At 39.8% G+C, this 24,221-nt stretch overlaps 1 protein-coding gene across 17 annotated transcripts in view; it reads left to right on the top strand.

Annotated features, from left to right (window-relative positions):
• LIMCH1 (LIM and calponin homology domains 1) overlaps positions 1-24,221 on the top strand; it is a 352,295-nt gene that overhangs the window by 315,472 nt on the left and 12,602 nt on the right. For 16 of the 17 annotated variants that reach the window (XM_037731824.1, XM_017509857.2, XM_017509854.2 and 13 more), the window contains 8 exons: positions 3,009-3,114; positions 8,203-8,243; positions 13,555-13,635; positions 16,738-16,830; positions 17,692-17,796; positions 19,085-19,212; positions 21,085-21,206; positions 22,410-22,530. In XM_037731824.1, coding sequence (XP_037587752.1) covers positions 3,009-3,114; positions 8,203-8,243; positions 13,555-13,635; positions 16,738-16,830; positions 17,692-17,796; positions 19,085-19,212; positions 21,085-21,206; positions 22,410-22,530 — 797 coding nt within the window. The remainder of the gene's footprint in view (positions 1-3,008; positions 3,115-8,202; positions 8,244-13,554; positions 13,636-16,737; positions 16,831-17,691; positions 17,797-19,084; positions 19,213-21,084; positions 21,207-22,409; positions 22,531-24,221) is intronic. The other variant, XM_037731823.1, reaches the window with a different exon arrangement.

Raw genomic sequence — 24,221 nt, 5'->3', positions numbered from 1 at the left:
TAATAATAATAATAAATTAGCCAGGCATGGTAGTGAGCACCTGTAGTTCTGCGTACTCTGAAGTCTCAGGTGGGAGGACCACTTAGCCCAGGAGGTCGAGGCTGCGGTAAGCCATGTTTACACCACTGCACTCTAACCTGGGCAACAGAGCAAGACCCCATCTCAAAAACAAACAACAATCCAAGCCTATTCCACACCAAACAAGTTAGAATCTCTGGAGGCAGAGCCCAGGCATCTGTAGTTTTTAAAGCTCCCAGGTAATTTTAATGGGCCACCAAGACAGAAAACCACTGACTTTCACAACTGGAAGACTATGTGTGATGGCATCCAAGCTTTAAAAATGAATCCTCAATTTGGATCTGACTTTAAAGTGAAAAATCTACCACTTGTAGTTCCAGTTTATTCATCATTTACTCAACCAGTATTGGCTGTGCACCTACTATATCATGCCTGGCCCTGTGCTAGGTACTGGGTAGTCAACAGTGAACATCATGCAGCCCCTGGCCTTAGGAGCTGAGAGTGATGTATCCTTGGCAGAGCCTCTAAAATGGCTGCTGCCTTGATGCCTTTTCAATATTTCAGACCCTAGCTATTTCTTTTTTTTTTTTTTTTTTTTTTAGACAGAGTCTTGCTCTGTTGCCCAGACTGGAGTGCAGGGGCATGATCTCAGCTCACTACAGCCTCTGCCTCCTGGGTTCAAGTGATTCTCCTGCCTCAGCCTCCTGAGTAGCTGGGACTACAGGCACATGCCACCATGCTCAGCTAATTTTTGTATTTTCAGTAGAGATGGGATTTCACCATGTTGGCCAGGATGGTCTTCTCAATCTCTTGAACTTGTGATCTGCCCACCTTAGCCTCCCAAAATGCTGGGATTACAGGCGTGAGCCACCGCGCCTGGCCCTATTCCTCATTTTTATAGAGAATTAAAGAATGGTCTGCAGGTCTGGAAAGGAGAACTAAATGGGGGTCAAATGTCGGGAGGCAGGCAGAATTTCCCACCTTTGCAGGTTTCACTTTATCCACATCAGACTAGGAACCATTATTTATTATCCTTCCGAATTTATTTGCTTTTCCCACTTAAACCTAAACCGAAAGGAAAAATCTGTATCATTGCAAGAAAAGGAATTTAACTTGAACAGAATGAGTATCCTAAGTAAAAAGCAGTCATTGCAAACCTCAGCTGTGCAACCTCAACTTGGAGTCCATTCGTGGATCAGCAGAGTCACACCTGCCCTACTATGGAAAAAATTGTTTTCAGGAGTTCTTCAGTTTGTTTGTGTGTGTGTGTTTGTGCATTTTTCTTTTTGGTCATCTGGTAAACATTATTCTCAGAATATTTTTTAAAGCATAAAATAAAATATGCAGGATTACTAAGTTATTCTTGGTATCATGTGGTACCAAGTATATATAGACCCTGAATCCTGTTTTATTGACTCCAGGATAAGAACTATGCCAGTTGATGAGCAAATGGAATCATGGTCTTTGAATCCAGTGCTTTTCTCACTTAGACTATGTGAATTTCTCCCTTGTCTTCCTTCCCTATTGTACAGCCAGCTCTCGGATAAAGGGAGAATGGTAGCTGCCACGATTGCAGCAGCTTTTCTTTTCTGATTTCACTTGAGAGTGTTCCCTTTATAAAACAAAGCACCCATGCTTACAGGCTGACCTTTTTATATAGCGGTCATTTTGAGCATTGCTGATGACTCCTAACTGTTTCATTTACAACCAGGCATTACTGAAACATGTTTTTGCCAGCCTCTATTATGAGGAAATGATATGAGATTAATGATTGGTGGGTTGTCAGCTTGGGAAGGCTAGACCTTAGCATTTGCTGTGTAGCACCAACATTCATTTGGACACCTGGTTAACCTCTGTAATGCAGAATGAGGTGATTAGTTTTCTTCAGGATTCTCTTGGAGTTGAATATATTATTCATAAAGAAAAATAATTTTTTCTGAGGGTAAATTCTAACATTAATTTATTCTGAGGACCCAATTAGGGATCAGGTTATGATGAAGCAAGTACTCCGTTGTCTCATTCGCCCTGAGGTCATTTATCTGTCAGAAACACAGCCACCAGCCAAAGAGTGAATCACAGAAGGTCCTGTGAGCAGCTAAAAAGACATAAACTTTTACAACCACACTCTTCATTCAGACCTATGTGCAGTGTCTACTGATGCTTATTTTAGACATTTTTGTCTTAATAAGTTTGGTAATCCGGTCTTTCAGTGATCAGTTGATTAGAAGCAACAAATCATAAGGGTGCTTCTACTAAAGGTCATTCAGATTAGGGAGAAACAAAATTAAGCAGCAATAACAAGAAAAATCTATTTTACAAAGCAAACATAAGAATTTTTAAAGCCTGTAATTTTGGAATTATTTATAAGTAATGACAGGTCGTCTAATGTGCCTCAAAAATTCCCTAAGAGCATCAAATACTAAGGCACCGTTTGATGGTGGTTATTTATAATAATGCTTCTTTGTCAACAGGCAAAGTATATTGTCTTTCATGTGCTTTGCATAAATTCATGGGGGGTTATGTAATGTCTTGAGAATAATGTTCATTGAAAAGTAATATTACTTTAATGTTTGGCACGTATAGAGTAAGATTTGTTTTAATTATCTTAGGTGGAAGATCTAATTTCCTGACATTACAAATTCAGTTTTGTGTGGTACCATGAAGAGAATTTGTGACTGCTCAGTAAGAAAATAAGAGAGAGTAATGTTTAATTCCAAAGATGGAATATTGTCTTCTGGTTTGGAGAAAAGCGATCATCACATTTTTATTCTCTTGTTTGATTTATCTAAAAAATGGACTCTATTAATGTAGAGAAGGATGAAAGTGCTTAGGGAAGGAACAAAAAATTAAATGTTTAAAGTTAAAGTTGAATGTTAAATGTTTGAACTGATTGACTTCCATAATAGCCATGGACCCTTACCTTTTATGTCACCTGTGCATTTATTAATGGACAATTCTTATAATGTTTATGCCTGTTGTTCATTGTCCAGGTGGTAAAGCCAAAATCTCCAGAGCCAGAAGCAACACTGACATTTCCATTTCTGGACAAAATGCCTGAAGCCAACCAACTACATTTGCCAAATCTCAGTTCTCAAGGTAAAGATAAGGATATGTTTTGTTGTAGGTCTACATGTTCTGCTGGGCCCATCTGTGGTAAAATATTACTTAATTTAAAGAATACGTCCTTTATGTTGATATTCCTTTAGCCAGGGTGTTTGTCAGAGTCTGTGATAGTGGTATTTATGACTTCAGAATGGAAAGTTGGAGCTGAATTTTCTGTTTGACCAGACCAGGAACCCTAGCTTCCAGGGCCATTTGGTCTTCCAGGTACCATGGGCACAGTAGAGCCGATACAAGTGTTAGAGCTTTAAAAATGTTGTATTATCTCCAAATAGAAAAAGATAGTCACAGAATCAGAAATTAATATACTCAATACAACGTTTAATATTATGTCTGTTTCACTGTTCATTCTGGTCTTCATGAATGTCATTTAACTTGACAATAATTTCGAGAAAAAGCCAGATTTTTTTAACTCCATAATAATTCCTGAGTGCATGATGATTATTGAGAAATCATTCACCATTATAAACAGGTTATAGACATTTTAATCTTCCCCAAAATTATTTGTAGCTGTATATATATGTGTGTGTGTGTGTGTGTGTGTGTGTGTGTGTGTGTGAGAAATGTATGCGTGTGTATATATACATGTGAGGACTTTAAAATGTTTAACACATACATACTGAGGATATATTTTCATGTGTTTGATATATTTTAATGTGTATGATATAATGTGGGAAGGGGTTGCTTCTAGAAATATGGGCATTCAGGGCCTATAAGAAGGTCTTAAAATGGCACTGAGCACTGCAAATTCCCTAAGTACTGTGTAGACCATATAAAGGGTTGTGAATTTACCCCTTTACTCTTTAAAAACCAGTTTGAATCCCTTCATCCTAGTGGGAATCCCAGGTGCCCATGACCACCAGAAAAGACCCTGAGGGATGTGAACAGTAGAGGATAGGTTCTGAGAATTCCACAACCCAGAGGGACTGTTCTTCAAAAGAGACCAATGAGTTTTACTGCTGTGAGATCTCTCTCTAGATGTGGAAACAGGGCTGGATGTGGTGGCTCACCCCTGTAATCCCAACACTCTGGGAGGCTGAGACAGGAGTAGCACTTGAGGCCAGGAGTTGAGACCAACCTGGGCAACATAGCGACTTTGTCACTATCAAAAACATAAAATGAAATGTAAATTAAAACTTTTTTTAAAAAAAGAAATAGCCAGCGTTCAGAAGGATGCAAGAACTGTTGGGTTTCTTGTGTGTGTGTGTGTTTTTTAATAGACTTTACCCAGTGCATTTTGTAGATTTAGCTTTTTACTTTTCTTTTAATTGGTGGGCAGCTATTTGAGCCACTGGCAGAATCTGAGTTAGTTTCCGTTAGCTATTGTTGATATTTGGCAGATAAATTGGGTTTTATCTACAACTGTTGGGAAGATTTAACTGTGTATGTACTGATGGTTACTAGGTTTTTTTGGTTTTGTTTTTTGGGTTTTTTTTTGTGTGTGTGTGATGGAGTGTCACTCTTTCAGCAGGCTGGAGTGCAGTGGTGTGATCTTGTCTCACTGCAACCTCTGCCTCCTGGATTCAAGTGATTCTCCTGCCCCCACCTCCCAAGTAACTAGGATTACAGGCATGCACCGCCACGCCCATCTAATTTTTTTGTATTTTTAGTAGAGGCGAGGTTTCACCATGTTGGCCAGGACGGTCTCAATCTCCTGACCTCGTGATCCACCTGCCTCAGCTCCCCAAAGTGCTGGGATTACAGGCATGAGCCACTGTACCCAGGCAGTTACTAGGTTCTTAGTGTGGAAACAAGTTCAATACTGTTTTCAAAGCATTTGTGTTAAATTTGTGAGTCCTACTGTCCTGAAGGGAATTAACAAAAATAAGTATTACAACTGGCCCAGCAAATGGCCATATTTGGACCACTTTTAATTCTTCCCTAATTCTAGTACTTTGTAATTGTGTAGATAAGCAGTATAGAGAGGGAGTATTTTAAGCCATGTTAATTTTAAGCCATGTTAAAGCCATGTTTTGTTTTCTTATAAATTTACACATTCCATTAGTTATTACGACACATTTTGATTTTGTAAAATGTGCTGTTGAATTAAGAGACTTTATTTCATTCTTTACCCAAGTTGAATGATTAAAAAACAAAATTTAGTAGAGTACTGAAACATTTCAAAATTTACTCTTTAAGATACAATTATATTTGGAGTATACCAGTTGTTTATTTGTATTAGTTCGCTTTCATGCTGCTGTTAAAGACATACCTGAGACTGGGTAATTTATAAAGGAAAGAGGTTTCATTGACTCACAGTTCCACATGGCTGGGGAGGCCTCATAATCATGGCGGAAGACGAAGGAAGAGCAAAGGGATGTCTTACATAGCGGCCGGCAAAGAGAAGGTTTGTGCAGGGAAGTCCCCTTTATAAAACCATCAGCTCTCTTGAGACTTACTCACTATCATGAGAACAGCACAAGAAAGACCTGCCCTCATGATTCAGTTACCTCCCACCAGGTCCCTCCCATGATACATGTGAATTATGGGAGCTACAATTCAAGATTTGAGTGGGGGCACAGCCCAACCATATCAATACTTGTACTGGTTCATGGAAACTGTAATTATAGCTGCAGGCTCTGGAGACAGAATGCCTGGGCTCAAATTTTTGTATGTCTAGTTCTTAGCTTTGTGACCTTACCCATCAGATTTTTCCTTCACCTCTAATCAGCACCTATAAACTAGAAATAATACTAGTACTAACCTCATAGGGATATTAGAAATATCAAATGGGAGAATCCAGAGAAAGTGTTTAGCTCAATACCTGGCCCAGAATAAGCATTTGTAATGTAATCTAGTAATGGTAGAATAGCAACAGCAGGAGTGAAAGAATAGAGCAAGAACCAGGCAGAAATAAAGTGTTCTTGAATAATTTCTTTAAAATCAGTGTTTTCACAAAGAAAAAAAGAAAAAAATAAGAGTGTTCATGTTGTGGAGATCCAGTTTTACACTGTAGTTCTCAAACACTGGTATATGCCAGAGTCCCTGTAGTGCTCAGAGCCCACTCTCACAGTTTCTGATTCAGTAGGTCTAGGCTGGGGCCAGAGGATTTGCATTGTTTACAGGTTCCCAGGTGATGCTGATGCTGCACATCTAGGGACCACACTCTGACAACCACTGGCCTCAAGTATTTTATTTAAATTGTGCACCAAAGATATAATTGATTGATATGAACAATAACAGTAATAATTGCTTGAAGTTTCTAAGTTCCTGTCTTTCAAGAAGCAAAAGACCTCTAATAAATATAACCTTAAAATACATGATTTGTCTTCAATTGAGATGGGAAGATTGGGGAGGCATAGGTCTCTGCCCAGCACCCATTTAAGGGACTGGTCTGAAGGTGAGCATCAAGTCCAATGGAACTCTAGAGTTAGGATCAGGAATCCTGCAGCCCACCTAATACTTTCTCCCCCAGAAAGTGGTCTCTCCCCCATTTCTATAAAGTCATCCATTTATAGACTGGTCATACAGGTCACTGTAGATCTGCTGGTTGACCCTCATGAAGTTCCACAAGTTTTCCTTAAACACACACACATGCATTCAGTCTTTAAATGCCCTGAAAACATTCATAAAATACATTTGAAAGTGACAAATTTCCTTTTCTCAACTGTCTCTCAGCAGCAGAAAAATATCTCAAATTGATGTTTCAGTAAAATGTGTGCACATTAAAAACAGATTTTTTAAAAATTGAGAATGACAGACTAGAACAGCAGAGTTTAAGGATGCAAATCCATGCTATGAGCTCTGTGTGTGTTTGTTGCCACCACATACAGGCATATACACAGCCTTTATTTGTACATATAAAAAGACTTCTGCCACAGACTTCTATACATAACCTTTACAAAGTGTAATGTATATGAAATAGTGATTAAACCACCTATCTTTGCTGCCTTGTATACTTTTCTAGTGTTCTCCAAAAAGCAATACAAACTGTACATTTTTGTTTTTGCATAGTATATCATCCTGTCATTTTGAGATGTAACATTTTAACAGTATCACCGTTAAATATGAGCCTATAAAATTCACCTAACACCAAAGAAGACAAACAATAGGATAAACTGTCCCAGTTCTGTTGATTTTGTCCATGTCTTCAGTTTTATATGTGTGTTATTAAGACATTTTGTGCTGTGGATTTACTGACTCTCAATTCTGATATTGACTACAGCCAACCCTCCTTTAGTACTTGGGAGCATGATTCTATTCAGTTCTCACCCCAGTTTTCATGGTTTTCTGTTTGTTCTGTTCTGCCATCTGATCTAGAGTCGCCTGGCACTGCCAGTGTTCCGCTTAGAGTTCAGAACTCTTGGCGACGATCCCAGTTTTTCTCTCAGTCAGGTAAACTGCATACTGGGTAGCTATATTTCTTCTGTGCGAAAATCCATGTTGGGGCAATCAATGATGTCTGACACTTGTCTTCATTTCTGATTTCGGGGAAAAAATTATTTCTTATACACAGTTAGCAAAGAGCTAGCTCTTTGATACCACTACCAGTTATGCTAAAATCCGGGGCAGGGGGAATTACAGAACTTTATGTTGATTTCAAGAATTCAAAGAAATAATAATATTCATCATTTTCTTGATAGTTCCCTGCTGAAAAAACAAACAAAAAAGATTAAAAGCATTTACCAGAAACTGATCATGGTTCTCTTGTTAACTGTGTCACTGTGTTGGCTTCCTGGGTGACATCTGGCCTCTCTTTATATGGTACTTCTCTATGCCAGACAGTGAGGGAACTGCTCAGTCAAGCCAGAATGCAAGGTGCATTAAGAACCAGCACTAATAGGAATAGTTGTTGCTTCCTGTAGTCTAGTACCTGGTGTTAATTGATATGATCAATCATTTGATGGTGGTTGTAACTTCTGGTGATGGGTGCAACCTGCTACAGGGGTTGTCTGCTTTATTATAATTTTCTAATGCTCTTGGCTTACCGCACACACATACAAAAACAAAAAATTGATTTGAAGGTGATGTAGGAACTACATTCCACTGATAGGATCAAAAACAAAGACAATTAGAAGATAGTCACGTTCATACCTTCTTTTTCATTCTTTTTTCTCTGTGCAGTGGATTCTCCAAGCAGTGAAAAGTCACCTGTTACGACACCTGTAAGTCACGCATTTTGAGGAATAAGATTATGAGTTAGTGTGATTTCAATTTATAACATTTGATTTGCTTAAACAGTATTCAACCAAAATTGAGACCCAAACAATTGATTTTTAAAAGAATAATTAAAAGTCACGTATAATGCCATCAGGTAAATTATGAAGACATGGATTATCATTATATGGAATTGTTACTGTGCCTGAAAATAAATGATAAGTTCAAGAAAGCAAAATAAGAATTGATATTGGTTATGGTGGGCTTCTTGGATTAGCTATTGGGAGCAGGGGGAGGGGGGTGGGAGGAGGATTCATTTACATATCAGGCACTATGGTAGAGGCTTCTGAATAATTATTTCAATTAAGGCTCGTAACAATTTCAAAAGGAAAGTACTGTCACCTTATTGTACAGTCAAAGAAGATGAGGTTCAGAGAACTTATATAACACCTTCAGGGCTACACAATTAAATTGTTCCAAGAGGCAATTAAAATGAATGTGACAGACTGGGCATGATGGCTCACACCTGTAATCTCAGCACTTTGGTAGGCTAAGGTAAGTGGATCACTTAAGGTCAGGAGTTCAAGACCAACCTGGCCAACATGGTGAAATCTCTTCTCTACTAAAACTACAAAAATTAGCTGGGTGTGGTGGCAGGTACCTGTAATCCCAGCTACTCAGGAGGCTGAGGCAGGAGAATTGCTTCAACTCGGGAGGAAGAGGTTGTAGTGAGCCAAGATTGCAACACTGCATTGCAGCCTAGGTGGCAGAGTGAGATTATTTCAAAGAAAGAATAGAATAGAATAATAAAAAATAATAAAAAAAATAGAATATGATGGTAGGAATTAGTATTAAAACCAACCATTTCTGCAGACACATTTTTTTAAATGCACCTCATTTTTTAACATAAGGATAATACTTGAACACAGTATATTGTTGGCAGATGGGACCTAGGTTATTGGCCCACTTGTATTTGACTATTCTATGAGCATCATGGCCATCCCAATCAATTGCAGGAAGCACAGAACTTTCCTAGAGACCTAAGCTTTAATTTTTGCACCCCTTCTCATAAAGAGTATTTGACCAATATTAACTATAATGTTGCTTTGCCTTTTGTATTTTAATTAAATAAGAAAGCATTTGTGAATTAAAATAAGACACAAGATGCTGTGGAAATTCCTTGCTGCTGCATGACATCTGAAGCTGGTGTTTCTAATCTTGGGCCTGTCCTCCTTGTTTGCCCTCTGAAATTCCCATTAGATTTGGAGACTTACTATTTTTTTTTTTTTTTTTTTTTTGAGGCAGTGTCTCACTCTCTTGCCCAGGCTGGAGTGCAGTGGTGTGATCTCGGCTCATTGCAACCGCCGCCTCCTGGGTTCAAGTGATTTTCCTGCCTCAGCCTCCTGAATTGTCACGAGTAGCGGGAACTGCAGGCGCATGCCACCATGCCCAGCTAATTTTTTGTATTTTTAGTAGAGATGGTGTTTCACCTATTAGCCAGGATAGTCTCTATGCCTCAGCCTCACCAGTAGTGGGAACTGCAGGCACGTGCCACCATGCCCAGCTAATTTTTTGTATTTTTAGTAGAGATGGGGTTTCACCGTGTTAGCCAGGATAGTCTCTATCTCCTGACCTCATGATCCACCTGCCTCAGCTTCCCAAAGTGCTGGGATTACAGGTGTGAGCCACTGTACCTGGCCTAGATTTGGAGACTTCCTCTGTGCCACAACCAACTGCGGCATTGACCTTGAGCAGCCTGGACTCAGCCACATGATCACTACTGTAGCTTTGATTCTGGATCTAGTGTGTAGCCCTGAAGATGTTATATAACTTCTCTGAACCTCATCTTCCTTGACTTTTGTATTTTAATTAAATACAATTAAAAGACTGTACAATAAAATGATAGTACTTTTCTTTTGAAGTTGTTATGAGCCTTAATTGAAATAATTATTCAGAAGCCTCTAGCACAGTGCCTGATATGTAAATGAATCCTCTCCTGCTCCCAATAGCTAATCCAAGAGACCCACCATAGTCAATATCAATTCTTATCTATAGGGAAATTGTCTCCCTTAGAGTTCTTAAATGCCTCTGCAGAACAGAGAAGGGATCCGTCACTTGTTTCATAACCCTTGGTGTCCTCAGCCACATTTCAAAACTAGGGACTGTGTGTGGAGTCTCAGTGCCAAGCCAATACTGGGAATCCTGAGTTTCCTGGGAAGCTGAGTTCATTGATGATGGATGGGAACCCCAGAATGATCCCAAAGCTAGCACCCATGGCACAGATCTGAAGATTTCCATTGTAAATTGCATTTGTAACAAGGATGTCAGTTTTTCATGCCCCTTGGGGAGGGGTGGAGAAGAAGGGCATTCCAAAGAAACACATTCTCATTTCTGGTTTATGGAAAATAGAGTAAGGAAGACACAAATCACTGGCTCACTTAAGTGAATCCTCTGAAAATTTAATGTGCTTTTGATGGTAAATGGCTCATGATAGAATAGAAAATAAAAGAAACTTGAAATAAAGCTTCAAGAGGAGATAAGCATTGGATTATTCTGGGCTCCATAGACTGGCTATTTTTGGTCAGACTTGGAGTACCTGAGGACCTCGGAACTATGAAAGGAAGGAACTCTGACGATAGGAGATGCATTACCCAGCATGAAGATATTCCATTCATTTATTCAACAAGCATTTGTGGAAGGCCTAAAAATATAAGGTCTTGGAGTCATTAGGAGGGTGAGGGACGCTTCCTGCCTCCTGAGGAATCCCTAGACCAGAGGAAGATACAGACTTGTAAACAGGTAATTTGGAGGACAAAGTGAGCTAAATGCTGTTCATTCTGACTTCCTCTGGCACCTTTTATATCTCTTATGATGGTTATCACACTGTCTTCTGGTCATATGTATATATTGGTCACCCTTCCACCCCACACGCACTCAGGTGTAAGCTCCACCAGGCTGGGCCACTTGGCCAGCTGGTACCCACCCTGGCCCACAGTCAGCACCCAGTAAATAATCTGCAAAAGAAGGAGCAAGATCATTGTTTTATTCTTTCTTGTTTATCATGCTGGTTTCTTCCCCTTTATCCTCCTCTTAAAATACCCACTGCTTTTCTCTCTTGCCTTTTAATACATATTCCATATTTTCTGTGCTCAGTCCTCCCACCCTGCACTTCCTCCACCTATCTGCCCACTCCTTACTTGACTTATTCCTGAGAGCCTAGTGAAATTTAGAAATTAAGTAATTTCTAGTTGTTTCTCTTATTTCCTACTATTGGACTTTCCTCAGTGGTCTTTTATGGCTTTATTCACATAAACATCCCCTTTTCCCTCAAAAGACAAAGAGGGGCCATGCCCCTGGAAGAACTTCTGAACGTTTCAACTGCCTCCAGTTCTGGGAGAATGACAGGTGGAGCTGACTTCCAACACCATTACATTCCAGTAGAATTTCCCATCTGGTGTAACCACATTTGGACAACATTTATGGGCATCCAAGGGAGTTTGGGAAATTTTAGATGACAGATCCTCTTTAACTTAAGAACGGGGTTACATCCCAATAAACTCATCGTAAGTTGAAAATACTTTAAGTCAAAAATGCATCTGATACGCCCAACCTACTGAACATTATAGCTCAGCCTCGCCTACCTTAAACGTGCTCAAAACATTTATGTTAGCCTGCAGTTGGGCAAAATCATCTCACACAAAGCCTATTTTATGATAAAGTGTTGAATATCCCATGAAATTTATTAAACACCATTCTAAAAGTGAAAAACAGAATGGTGATTTGGGTATTTGAAGTACAGTTTCTACTGACTGCATATTGCTTTTGCACCATCATAAACTTGAAAAATTGTTAAGTTAAACCATCCTAAGTTGGGGACCATCTGCATATATAATTAAATGATTTGCCCCTTGCATAACATCTCAGAGCCTGTAATATGCTAATATGCAGTGTGAATCTCAAGAGTGGCAAGCAGGAAGTGATAAGCTAATATCTCTAGCTTATTGGCCCATTTGTATTTAACTATGCTGTGAGCATCATGGCCATCCCAATCAACTGCAGGAAACACAGCAGCAAGAGTACAAAATGAGGCCCATGTTTGACTTGTCCAAATATATTAAAATTCTAAATATTTTTGAAGTTATAAATCAAGCATCACCCATGGCCTGGCCTGCATTCTCTACCTGAGAATACTTTCCTGGGCCAGCCCACCTGCCATGCACCTGAATGCTAATGACCTGTTGGGGGCCAGGCAGAGTCAGGGGTGGGCTGGCCAGGCACCCAAAACACTAACTGGCTCTATCAAAACCTTGGATAGGACTGTCCCTGTCCATTTTCCCTGGCTACCAGGGTACATAGATTCTGCCTGCACCCCTCCCCACCCCTACCCTGTTTCCCATCCCCCAACAACTTCCCTACCCTTGCTTTGCTTTTTCTACTCATGATTCCAAGGCAGTTGCCTCACTATCCTACCCCATCAGAACAAAGGGAAGGGAGGAGCACAGTTACTGGGAACCTGGTCTGTCTGGGCATCTACTCTGGGTGACTGGGGCAGCTGACCTTAAACACAGCATCCCCTCTTTTCCTAGCTTCCCAGGGGCAGGCTGTGATTTCCCTTCCCCACCCACACCCTCCCAGTCTCATCTTCTGTGGCCTGGACACCTGCTTTGGTTCATGCATTTTTCTCCATTATTCCTCATTATTTACTTGGTTCCCAAACTTGCAAAAACCTTTTATTAATTCAAAAAGGAAATAAGTCCTTGGGCTTGAGTGCTTGTGTCTTGTGGGCCCCAAGTGATCTGTTTGCCTGGATCTTAGGTGGTACTGGTGACCATTGGTGAGTTAGATAACCCACTATAGGGAAAGCTGGTGTGGAAAAGCAACAGCAGTATAAAAGATTCGTTTCATAGCGTGGGAAATACCACTTCTTACAAAATGCATTTCTGCTAAAATAACTGGTCTTGTTTGCTTAGACCCAGGATCAGTATGCAGAATGAGCACCTCAGGCTCAGAATCATGAATGCATTTCAGAGAAATCACTTCTAAGAGAGTGAAGCAAAGCCTTCCAATGCCAGTGGCTAATTACTTTGTGTTTTTATTAGCTCCAAAAAGATTCACAGAATCATATCAGCATCTTGGAAGTAAACCAAAGAAGATTAAGAAATGGTTTCTGCCACCAAACAGGATGTTTAGATAGGTGAAGCCTTCTGCTTCTGTGTGTCAATCTGGGTGCCAGGCCAGAAGCCAATTGCCTTCTCTTGACCTGGCCTGTCCCTTGAGGACATGGCACAATTCTCATCATGGTTTTATTTTTCTGAGCAGTTTAAGTTCTGGGCATGGGACCCAGAAGAGGAGCGCAGGCGACAGGAAAAGTGGCAACAGGAACAGGAACGTTTGCTCCAGGTAGGACTGGGTTTGCTGCTTTTGTTTTTTTTTTTTTTTTTTTTTTTTTTTTTTTTTTTTTTTTTTTTTTTTTTTTTTTTTTTTTTTTTTTTTTTTTTTTTTTTTTTTTTTTTTNTTTTTTTTTTTTTTTTTTTTTTTTTTTTTTTTTTTTCCTCTTGTACTTTGCATTGCATTAAGTAGACTTTTAGCACAGGAAATGAATGGAATTGAGTTTTTCTCAGAAGTTAGTGAGTCTCAAGTCAGTTCATTTTGTGTCCATGTAACAGAGTACCCTGTGTCTCATTCTTCCTGCCAAAGACTGCAGTAATAAACATGATGAAAAACCATTTGTATTAATGCTTAACCAAAAAACCCTCCAAATTGGTTAAGGGCCAGTCTACCCATTCATCGCCTCCTTAGTTGTCAAATCAATTTCCAGTCCAAGTAGTAGTGGGAATGAATTATCTAAAAGCTCTCTGCTGGCATACGCATGAAATAAAATTTAGCCTCAGTCTAGTTTCATAAATAGAAATGTTTGCTCTACCTTTGAGAGCTGAGCACAGTGGCTCATGATTGTAATCCCAGCACTTTGGGAAGCCAATGTGAGTGGATCACCTGAGGTCAGGAGTTGGAGACCAGCCTGGCCAACATGACGAAAGCCCATCTCTACCAAAAATACAAAAATTAGCCAGGTGTGGTGGTGCGCACCTGTAATTCCTGCTACTCAGAAGGCTGAGACAGGAGAATTGCTTGAACCCAGGAGGCAGACGATGCAGTGAGCTGAGATCCCACCATTGCACTCCATCCTAGACAACAGAGTGAGGCTGTCAAGAAAGAAAAGAAAAAGAAACGTTTGTTCTACCTTTGTAAAAAGCTGCTGATTATCAATTCTAGAAAAATTCTGGTAGTAAGTTCATCACACTCCTACTTCATGCCAGCTTTATGGATTAACAGGGTTTCAGAAGGTAACCTAGCAACCTGAAGAACTAACCCAGATTGAGTACCTGGGATATGCCAGGAACTGTGGTTAGTGCTTGACATTTTTACCTCATTTAATCCTCAAACAGCACTTCAAAATATGTCTTATTAGCCCTTGTTTGCCATTGAGGAAAGTAAAGCTCACCAAAGTTAAATTAATTGTCCAGGGTTACACAACTAACAGGTGTCAAGCCCATATTCAAATCCAAGTCTGGATGACTTTAAAACTCATGCTCCTTCCACTACATTCCTACTGGTACTGATATTACAGTCAGTCAATAAATGAAAATAATGCTAAATCTCATTAATTTTTATGGCTTTCTGCTGCTTATAGAAAGCAATGCTTAATGCAAGTTTATTTTACTTACTTTTTCTTTCTTTCTTTTATCTTTTTTGTTCTAATCCTTTTGGCTTAATTCCCAGGGGTGAGGTGGTAGAGGGTGAGTAGTAGATGGTAGTGTGGTTTAGACTCTGCCTGTTATGTTTGGCATTTTGGAACTTGCCAGAAGGGTAAGCCTTCAATACCAAACTGTTAGTAGGAACCCGATTCATCAAAGTCTCAGGGCTACTGGGATTTGAGGTCCATTGGGAAACCTCAGTGCAGCCCTGCCCATCTGCTCTTCTCTGGGAGAGTAGGTGCTCATTCCTCAGCTAAATGATGAACAGCCAAGAGTCAGATTCCCACACTGTGAAGTCAGGCAAATGTGCTCCCCACTGTGATGCTCTATTATACACCAAGGAGTGACCCTGGTAACAGATGCAGGCACCCGGCCTTTGTATTGCTCCTGTGTCTCTGACTTGTTGCCTGGTATGGCATCATGGGTTGTGGGCCAAGGTGTTTGTAGGAGAGGGCGAGGGAGAGAGGAGAGAGAAATACTGCACCTTTCATTCTCTGCATCATCAGTTCATCCTCTTGGGGAGGGTAACATGTGATGCCAGCTCCTAGACCAAGAAGCCTAAGAAGCTTTTATGTAGTTTTAAGGTCTCTTTCCTCTATTCTAAAAAGCCCCTGAAGTCCCTCTCTAAAACTTTACAGTATTTGATTTGCATAACAAATTTTTACCTGGTGATAAAGAGCATGCCATGGGTTGATCAACAATGATTTTCTTTGAGTTAATAAGAATACCAGGCTCCAGAGAACACCAAGAAGGTCCTTCTGCTCCTAAGATACCGACAAAACAGGTGATGCCTGGAGGAAATTTCAGTGCCTTCCCCATGAAGACAGAAGCAGATTTGCTTCAGCCTTGAAGAGAGGATAGACAATAATCAGCCTAAAATATTTGAGTGTGTGTACTGCACATCAATGGTTCCTTTGTCTCTGTCATGTCAGGAAGCCATTCCCAAGGCATCAGGAGTGTCACTTCTCATTTTATGCATTAATTTCAATCCCCATTTATTCATTCCTTCTAATCAGCTGTCAAGGACTCCAGTCACAATTCGAACACCAGTTTTATTCATAGTATGTTCTTTTTTCCTCCCAGAAATGGTGACTTGTGCTGCATTATTTCTGAAAACAAAAATGGTGGTTCTGAAGTACCCTAATGGACTGTTTAAAAACCACTCTTAATTTAGAAGTTACTTAAAGCTAGGAAGACTCTGTTTTGGTAGAACAGTTACAAGCAAAGTGTAATTCAGCTACTCAGCTAATTATCATCAGGTCCACTGTGGACCTTTATGTATTGTCTGTCTTATAAACCTTCAACGTTTTTCATCTTTTATCACATTCTTCTCCGAAATGCATTTCTATTAGTGGAATGGTAAAACTCATCTCTAAAGGGCCCAATAAAACCAAACTATTGGTTTAGCTCACCTGGAACAAAACCTGAGTGAAGGAGGATTTTAGAGACTTTCCACCTTTCCGTCTTTTCTCTTTCTGTAAGCGAATATCTACTCATATATCTAAGAAACAATTCTATAAAACATGAGCCGCAGAAAATACTGCTGTCCGTTGGATTTTTATGTTCCCAAAATATTTGAATGCTACAAAACAGTATGCTCTTTTTATTGCATCAATCAGTCAGATTCAGAATGCTTGGAAGAAGAAGAAAATCTTGCAACGTGTTGTACATGGTGGTTTAGTGGGGGGAATTCCCAGTGATGTATGCAGTGGTCAGTTCAGAACAATCTATGGAAATTCTGTAACAGGAGAGATACCAGAAGGAGCAGGACAAGCTGAAAGAAGAGTGGGAAAAGGCCCAAAAGGAGGTGGAAGAGGAAGAACGCAGATACTATGAGGAGGTAGGAAATTCCCAAGGAGGAATTTGACCTTGTCGCCCCAATTCCTCAAAGTTTAGCAACACTCTCTGTGTCTGTGGCACGCAGATGCATGTGGCTGTGGCTGTTTACTGACAGCAGAATCCTATCATCAACCTCTTTAAAATAGTCATGTCATGTAGGTTCCAAAAGACCACAATTCCCTGCAAATACAGTTTGTGGTAAGGGTGTGTTGAGTCACAGTCAAGGGAGACCATAGAATTACATCTGTTCTCTAGTTTGTGAGTCAGATTCTTGATTGATCTTAGAGAGGTGACATGAAAGAATCAGTTGCATTCATTTGTGTATTTGTTTGTTGTTTGCTACTAGCGAATTAATTTTATGATGATAATTTTGATACTAAGGCTGAATGAATGCATTTACTATAGAGCACTAAAGAGATTTGGAAGAGAAGAGAATTTTGTTTAGGTTCATTTTGTTTTTTAAATGAATAAGCCAGAACACATTAGACAATTTAAAGCGGGCTGCATTTTATGCATATTATCTACAATTTGTTCATAATTAATATTGTTGTGAATTTTATATCCAACAATACTTTTTGTGCATAATCAGATCCCTAATAGCATTTCTAATTAGGCTTCTTGCATCACTCTAACTAATTAATTTGCAAAGACTTTGTTTTTCAAAATTAAATGTTAATTTCTAAATTATTGCCTATGGAGAGTATTATATGATTTGCATGCTTTTGGAAAATCAGACTTTTTAAAATGCACTGCTTGTTTGCACATATTCTGATTTTTTTCTAAATGCCTTAATGACATTTTTCTCTTGACAAATGCGATTTTTATTTTTCCCCCTTTCATCAATTTCTGTCCTTGCCCTTAGGAGCGTAAGATAATTGAAGACACTGTGGTTCCCTTTACTATTTCTTCAAGTTCCGCTGACCAGCTGTCTACCTCCTCCTCCATGACTGAAGGCAGTGGGGCAATGGTGAGACCACAGATTAAAAGCAATTTGTAAAATAAATAAACCTAAATAGAAGTACAAAACCTCAAGACCAGGGTCACCCACCAGACTCAATAGTGTAAATCCAACACTAGCTAGTCCCCTAGAATCACGTCGCTACTATGTGGCCGTTGTACCCCATTGTTCCATCACTGCTGCAGCCAAACTCTAGAGTCATTTCCTGGGGAGTGGTAAAGTCATTACCCCAGAAAGATCTATCGCAGTAGGCTGGCAGCCAAAGTCCCTCCACACCTGGCTGGCAAGATCTCAATTAGTGAAGTCATGTTCTGGAATATTCTTCTCATAGCCCAGTTCCCAGATCATTCATTCATTCAATAGACATTTATTCCCTTCTGCCATACCATACATTCCTTTCCATTGTTTGGCAGCAGCAGAGATGTCAGTAATACGTTCTCCACCAGCGTCCGTGAAAATTGCTTCTAACCCCCCACATTCCACAAGACGTATAGTCCCAGCTACCTGGGAGGCTGAGGCAGAAGGATCCCTTGAGCCCAGGAAGTAAAGGCTGCAGTGATCATGATCTTGCCATTGTACCACTGTACTCCAGCCTGGCTGAAAGAACAAGACCCTGTCTCTAAAGGAAAAAAAAATAAAACAAAACTAGCCAGTACATGCTGGGCTTAACATTTAGGTGATGGGTGGATGCAACAAACCACCATTGTGCATGTTTATCTACAAACCTGCATATCCTTCATATATACCCTGAAACTTAAAAACAAAACAAAAAACAAAGAAAAAAACCCTAAATAAATAAATAAAATGAACTTATGTAGGGCAGCACTAAAAACAGACAAACAAAAATCACAGGAAATTTACGCGTTGTCTTTGAAGGCCAGAGAGAGCCTAAGGGTCTGATCTGCCTCCACATCCCCCAAATAAGGTCATAGAAGATGGAAGTACAAGGCAGAAGTTGTATCAAGACCTGGATAGTCCATAATTCACATAAAAGAAAATAATCTGTGGATGTGGATGCCAGAAAACCATTTGTCCTGAAATGAGCAGCTGTATGACTGTTTTATTTTAAAAGAGGGATTTTCTAATTAATTCCCTTTTGTGATAACTTTCAAAAGAGATTCAGATTATACATTTATTCCAAATAGTTGGAAATCAGTTGCTATTCAGTTAATTTGGACAACTGCTCTTTAAATTATAGGCAATATGATTGAAAAATACTTCCCGATATCCCTGGCCAGAGATAAGTATTATACAATGTGCTTAAAATGTATACTTAAGATTATCCTTTTCTCCTTAGACTAAGATAGATCTGGAAAACTGTCAAGATGAAAAACAAGACAGAAGATGGAAGAAATCATTCCAGGGAGACGTCAATGACTTATTGCTGAAGACTAGGGAAAGTGATCAACTGGAGGAGAAGGGCAGGTATGAGCCCAGCTCAGGCCGTCCATGAAAATGTACAAAGCTGGGCTCTGCTCATGCACTCCCAGGAAGGGTACTCATTGCTGATGCAAATTATATTCAGCTTTGAAATGAATGTTCCAGTGACACATTACATATTGCTTGGACATATTGTAATAGTTCTAAAATCAGTGTCGTTATGCTCTTGAATATAAATAGCCTTCTTTTTTTCTCCTTTTTTTTTTTTTCCTGAGACGGAGTCTTACTCTGTCATCCAGGCTGGAGTGCAATGGCATGACCTTGGCTCACTGCAGCTGCCACCACCCAGGTTCAAGTGAGTCTCCTGCCTCAGCCTGCTGAGTAGCTGGGACTACAGGCGTGTACCATCATGCCCAGCTAATTTTTGTATTTTTAGTAGAGACGGGATTTCACCATGTTGATCAGACTGGTCCTGAACTCGTTACCTCAGGTGGTCCACTTGACTCCGCCTCCCAAAGTGCTGGGATTATAGGCATGAGCCACCATGCCCGGCCTAAATAGCCTTATTTTAAAATAGACAAACTCTCTTTTAAACAAAAGGGGACAGTATTGGTCATCAAAGGAGTATGTTGTCAATTCAAAGCCCCAAACCTAGATATTACTCACTTGAAATGATGAATGTGTCTGGAGCGATAGAAATTGAAATGAGACCCTGGGGTCCCACCACTGTGGTTTCACTGTGGACCTGCACTTGGCCATTATTATCTCCTGAGCTGTTAGAAACCATGTTTACCCTGGTGATACTATAAAGGATAACCAACTAATCAACTGGTTGTGGGTAGTCACCCCACCCCTGGGCACTACTGTGTTACATGGGAGATCAGAAAAGGGCAGCTAGAGACCCCTGGAGCACTCAAAATGAGCTCAGACTGGAGCAGACTCTGGCTATGGCTATGGGTTGTAAAGGGCTTATTGATGCCACCCCATCCCATCCCTTACCTAGAAGGGACCCACAGAAAGCCCAAGAAGCTGGCAGTGCTCTGCCACTAACAGTTCTTCATGAGAAAGATGTTTGCCTCTAGGAGTCTGAGATACCAGGTAGGTATTGGCAAGAGTATGCGTGTGCACACACACAGCATCCCAGAGGGATCTGAAGGCATGAAAGGCTAAGTGTCATTTTCAAAGACAGGCCAACTTGAAAGATGGGCTGGGAACAGAGCTCTCCTGGTGGGGTTTTGCCCTGAGAATTCTCCTATGCTCATCAGCTAGAAGACTGGTTAAATTGTCAGCTACAGGTGCTCAGGGCTATGTCCAGCAACTGCAGGACCCTTGGATGACTTTTCAGTTTACATTCTTTAAAGGGACTTTCCAGTTTTATGCAATGAAAACCACTAATCAGGAAGAGCTGAATGATGCTGATAAGCTGTTTACATGAATTTTTGCCATATCTACAGATAGGCATTTTACATGAATTTTAGCTAGTTCTGGTGACTGTTGTCACCAGAAAAACTTTTATCTACTTCATCTCTTCATTCTTTGCACAGAGATGCCACCAAAAGGCTAGTGAGTTACCATGGTCTTCAAAGGTTCCATGTGGCCAAATGATTTTTGCAATAAGTCCTCTCTTGTAAACATCAGGGGATTCTAGTTAGCTCTGGCATTCCTTGAAATTATTAGAACGAAGACCTTTGTGGACAGAGGAGACATCAGAAATGATAGTTTGTTGAGCTTGTTAAATGGATGGATGATAGAAATTTGGGTTACTTTATCATTTTCAATCTATTTTAAAATAGAATAAACAGTCTCATCTCTTTTTTTATATTGTAATTGGTACTTCCATCCTTTAAGTTATAGGACCAATAAGTTGGATTCAGTTACTTTTTCTCTGCTCTGAAGTATACCTCTTCATTTTAACAGCCTAACTCAAGGGGCCTTGGTTCATTCTGGGAACCCTGTATCGAAAGGAGTCCATGAAGACCATCAGCTGGATACTGAGGCTGGGTCCCTACACTATGGGACGAACCCACAGCTCGCTCAGGGTAAGAATGGAGAAGGCCAGTTTCATTCAATGTTTAAATTGTTGTAAGACCCCTAGATTGTCCAGAAAGATATGATCTCTGCTGGCTGCAGGCTTCTCTCTAAGGGCCCTGGACTTCTAGCTTAGGCCCAATGTATAGTGAATAAACTCCCACTACCATGTGCCCAGACTCTATAGGAACGTGCTGGGGACTCAGTGAGACCTAGAGGGTATTAGCACTTAAAAAAAAATTTTAACTTTATGGAAAACCTTTGACCTTCATAAGTAGTACATTCTGAGACTTCCTCAAATTCACACTTCCACCTTTGGATATAATCTTCCCCAATTAAATGCTTGTGGGGGAATGGAATTCCCAAAGCTGGGTGAGATTTGGGTGCTGGAATGTTGGGAAGGTTCCATCAGCTCCCATTGCCGTTTCACCCTCATTCGCACCTGTGGCTCCTGGCCCACCACATTCCTGGTTCACCACGAGAAGATTCAAATGTATTCCTCACCAAAATGATCAAATTCTATATGCCAAGGGTCTTCAGGATCATTCATTTATCTATGAATGAAACTTCAAATATTGAATTACATAAAGAGGAGGAGTGAGCTAAGAGGATGAAAGAGTGACTCTAGTAAACGTGTTTATTACCAAAGCAAATCTGGCTGACCAAATAAACATTTTTAATGGTGGAATTAATGAATTTAACCTTACGTTTTTTGGCCTGTTGTCTATAAATATATTTACCTGGGTTGATTATAATACATAAGCATAGATTTGTGTGTGTTCCCAAACAGAGATATCCTGCAAGCTGAATACCACTCAGGTGCCACATGGAGTTAAACCACACCACAGTTGGTGTGATCCATGGGTCAGAGAAAGCAATGGCTGTTCACTGTGTTTTAGAAATTATGTTCCAAGTTATAATTGCATCTGCCCAGATTTGCTTTCTTTCATGTATAAGAAGTCAGTATTTTAAAGTACTGTTTATGACATCAGAAATCAGCCAGCAGAAAGGGCATGGTTCCTGACCTCCTTTGTGGCCAGAACTAAATCACAATACAGCAATTTAAGTGGCCTCTCCAACCACCGTGTGCCCATGACCTGGATGAAATTGCTATGAAATCTCAACAGGCATTAGCACTTCTAAAGAAATGCGACTTACTAGGAAGTAAAGTGATTTTACTGTGCACTACATTTATATTCTTTAACTGGCCTCAGATCCATCCCAGAATCAGCAGGTATCAAATGCAATGCACAATGCAGAAGACGTGAAGCCAAAAACCCTCCCACTGGATAAAAGCATTAACCATCAGATCGAGCCTCCCAGTGAAAGACAGAAGTGAGTAACCAGACAAGATGGCTGTGGGATTCCTTTTTTGAGAAATGTATTTACTTAGAAGGGGGAAGAATGAAAAATGTGAGATGGCAAGATGGCAGCAGCATGTTTGTGCTTTCTCTCCGTTAAATCTCGTTGACAAGGCAGTCAATATGAATGGAAGTTTGGAACAGTCTTCCTGGCAAGTAAATATGTGCTCTGAATTGATTGAGTTGTAATAGGCAAAGTTATGTTGTTAGCCCACAAATTTAAACCTCGGAAAGGATGTGCAGGCCTGTTGTGTTTGTAATTCATTTGAGTTATGTTGCCTCAGAGCCTGTGGATAGAGTTTCATTCAAGGAAAAAAAAAATGTTATTCTCTCATTATGCTCTCCCATAAGGTAACTACTTGGGCTGTATTTTAATATTGTAAGAAAGTATTTTTGACAATAATAGTTTCTATCATGTTTGAACCATTTCAATGTAATTGGCACTCTGTTGAAGAGTTTACATATATTTTTCTCTCCTCTTGTTTTCATACATTAACTCACTGAATCATTCCAATAACTTTATATGAGATTGTTCCTGCCATTTTACAGATGATGAAATTGAGGCTCAGGGAAGCTAAATAACTTGTCCAAAGTATTTAACTGATTAAGTAGTAGAGAAATTCACAATGAACTCTCAGTTTCACAGTAAGATCATATTTGAGCCAGAGATCTTATAATCAAAAATTTTAAAATGTTAACACTTATGGTACTATAACCAATCATTCTACCTAGAGCCAGACCACCTACATTCAGATTTTGACTCGGCCACTTGCCTACATTGGACATTGAGCAAATTACTCACTCTTTCTCTGCCTCATTTATAAAATGGGAATGACAATAGTCTCTACCTCATAGGGTTTTGTGCCTGGCTAATAGTAAGTGTAGGTGATGATGATAACTTGTTTTATAAGAGAAAACATTCCCTTATTTTTCTTGTTACATTTTCCTTTTTCTCAATGCAATATTTGAACCATTTCCTCTGTTTCTCTTCTGTCAATCCAGTATCATTTCTGTTTGTCTATATGACACTCAGAACCCATAGAAGCTAAAATTACCTGGAAATAATCACTGTTGTTATTGAGTATTGCAGTGATGTTTAATCTCTTTTTTAAGCATTGGTACATGAAATTGTGATATTTGGAGAAGATCAGCTTTCCCTTGGGAGGGAGGTTTGGGTGGGAAGTGGGATCAGGGAGTTGCGCTGAAAGCGGAAGACACGTAGACTCATACTCTGTTCGCTTCTGTGTTGGTAGATTTCTTTCTCTTGTTCTTTTCTATGGTCAACCCCTTTTCTTTACAAATGATATTAACTTTTAAAAGCAAGAATCCAAAACTGATGGCTTAATTACAGGCAGGGCTCACGTACAACCATTCTGGTAGCTTCTAGCTGGGGGTCATTCTGACTTGTTGATGCCCACGACCTATCAGTTGTGACATGTTTTGAATATCACCCTTCATCACACGCATCTGTAATGAATTTGTCGATAGGGGAAGTCACTGAAAATAGCTCCTTTAAGGTCTGTCCTTGATCTCTGGGCTCTCCTTGAAGATCTCCCCTATATCCCTCCTCATCTTTCCCCTTTCACTGTGTCCATCATTTTTTTCCTTTTTTTTTTTTTTTTTTTTTTTTTTTAGAAAATCCTCTGCCTTATGTACAACTACCAA

This window comes from Cebus imitator, unplaced genomic scaffold (assembly GCF_001604975.1).
Source record: "Cebus imitator isolate Cc_AM_T3 unplaced genomic scaffold, Cebus_imitator-1.0 Scaffold425, whole genome shotgun sequence".
Classification (NCBI taxonomy): domain Eukaryota; kingdom Metazoa; phylum Chordata; class Mammalia; order Primates; family Cebidae; genus Cebus; species Cebus imitator.
Note: the sequence above shows the minus strand (reverse complement) of the source record. Positions and strands in the feature narration are given on the sequence as shown.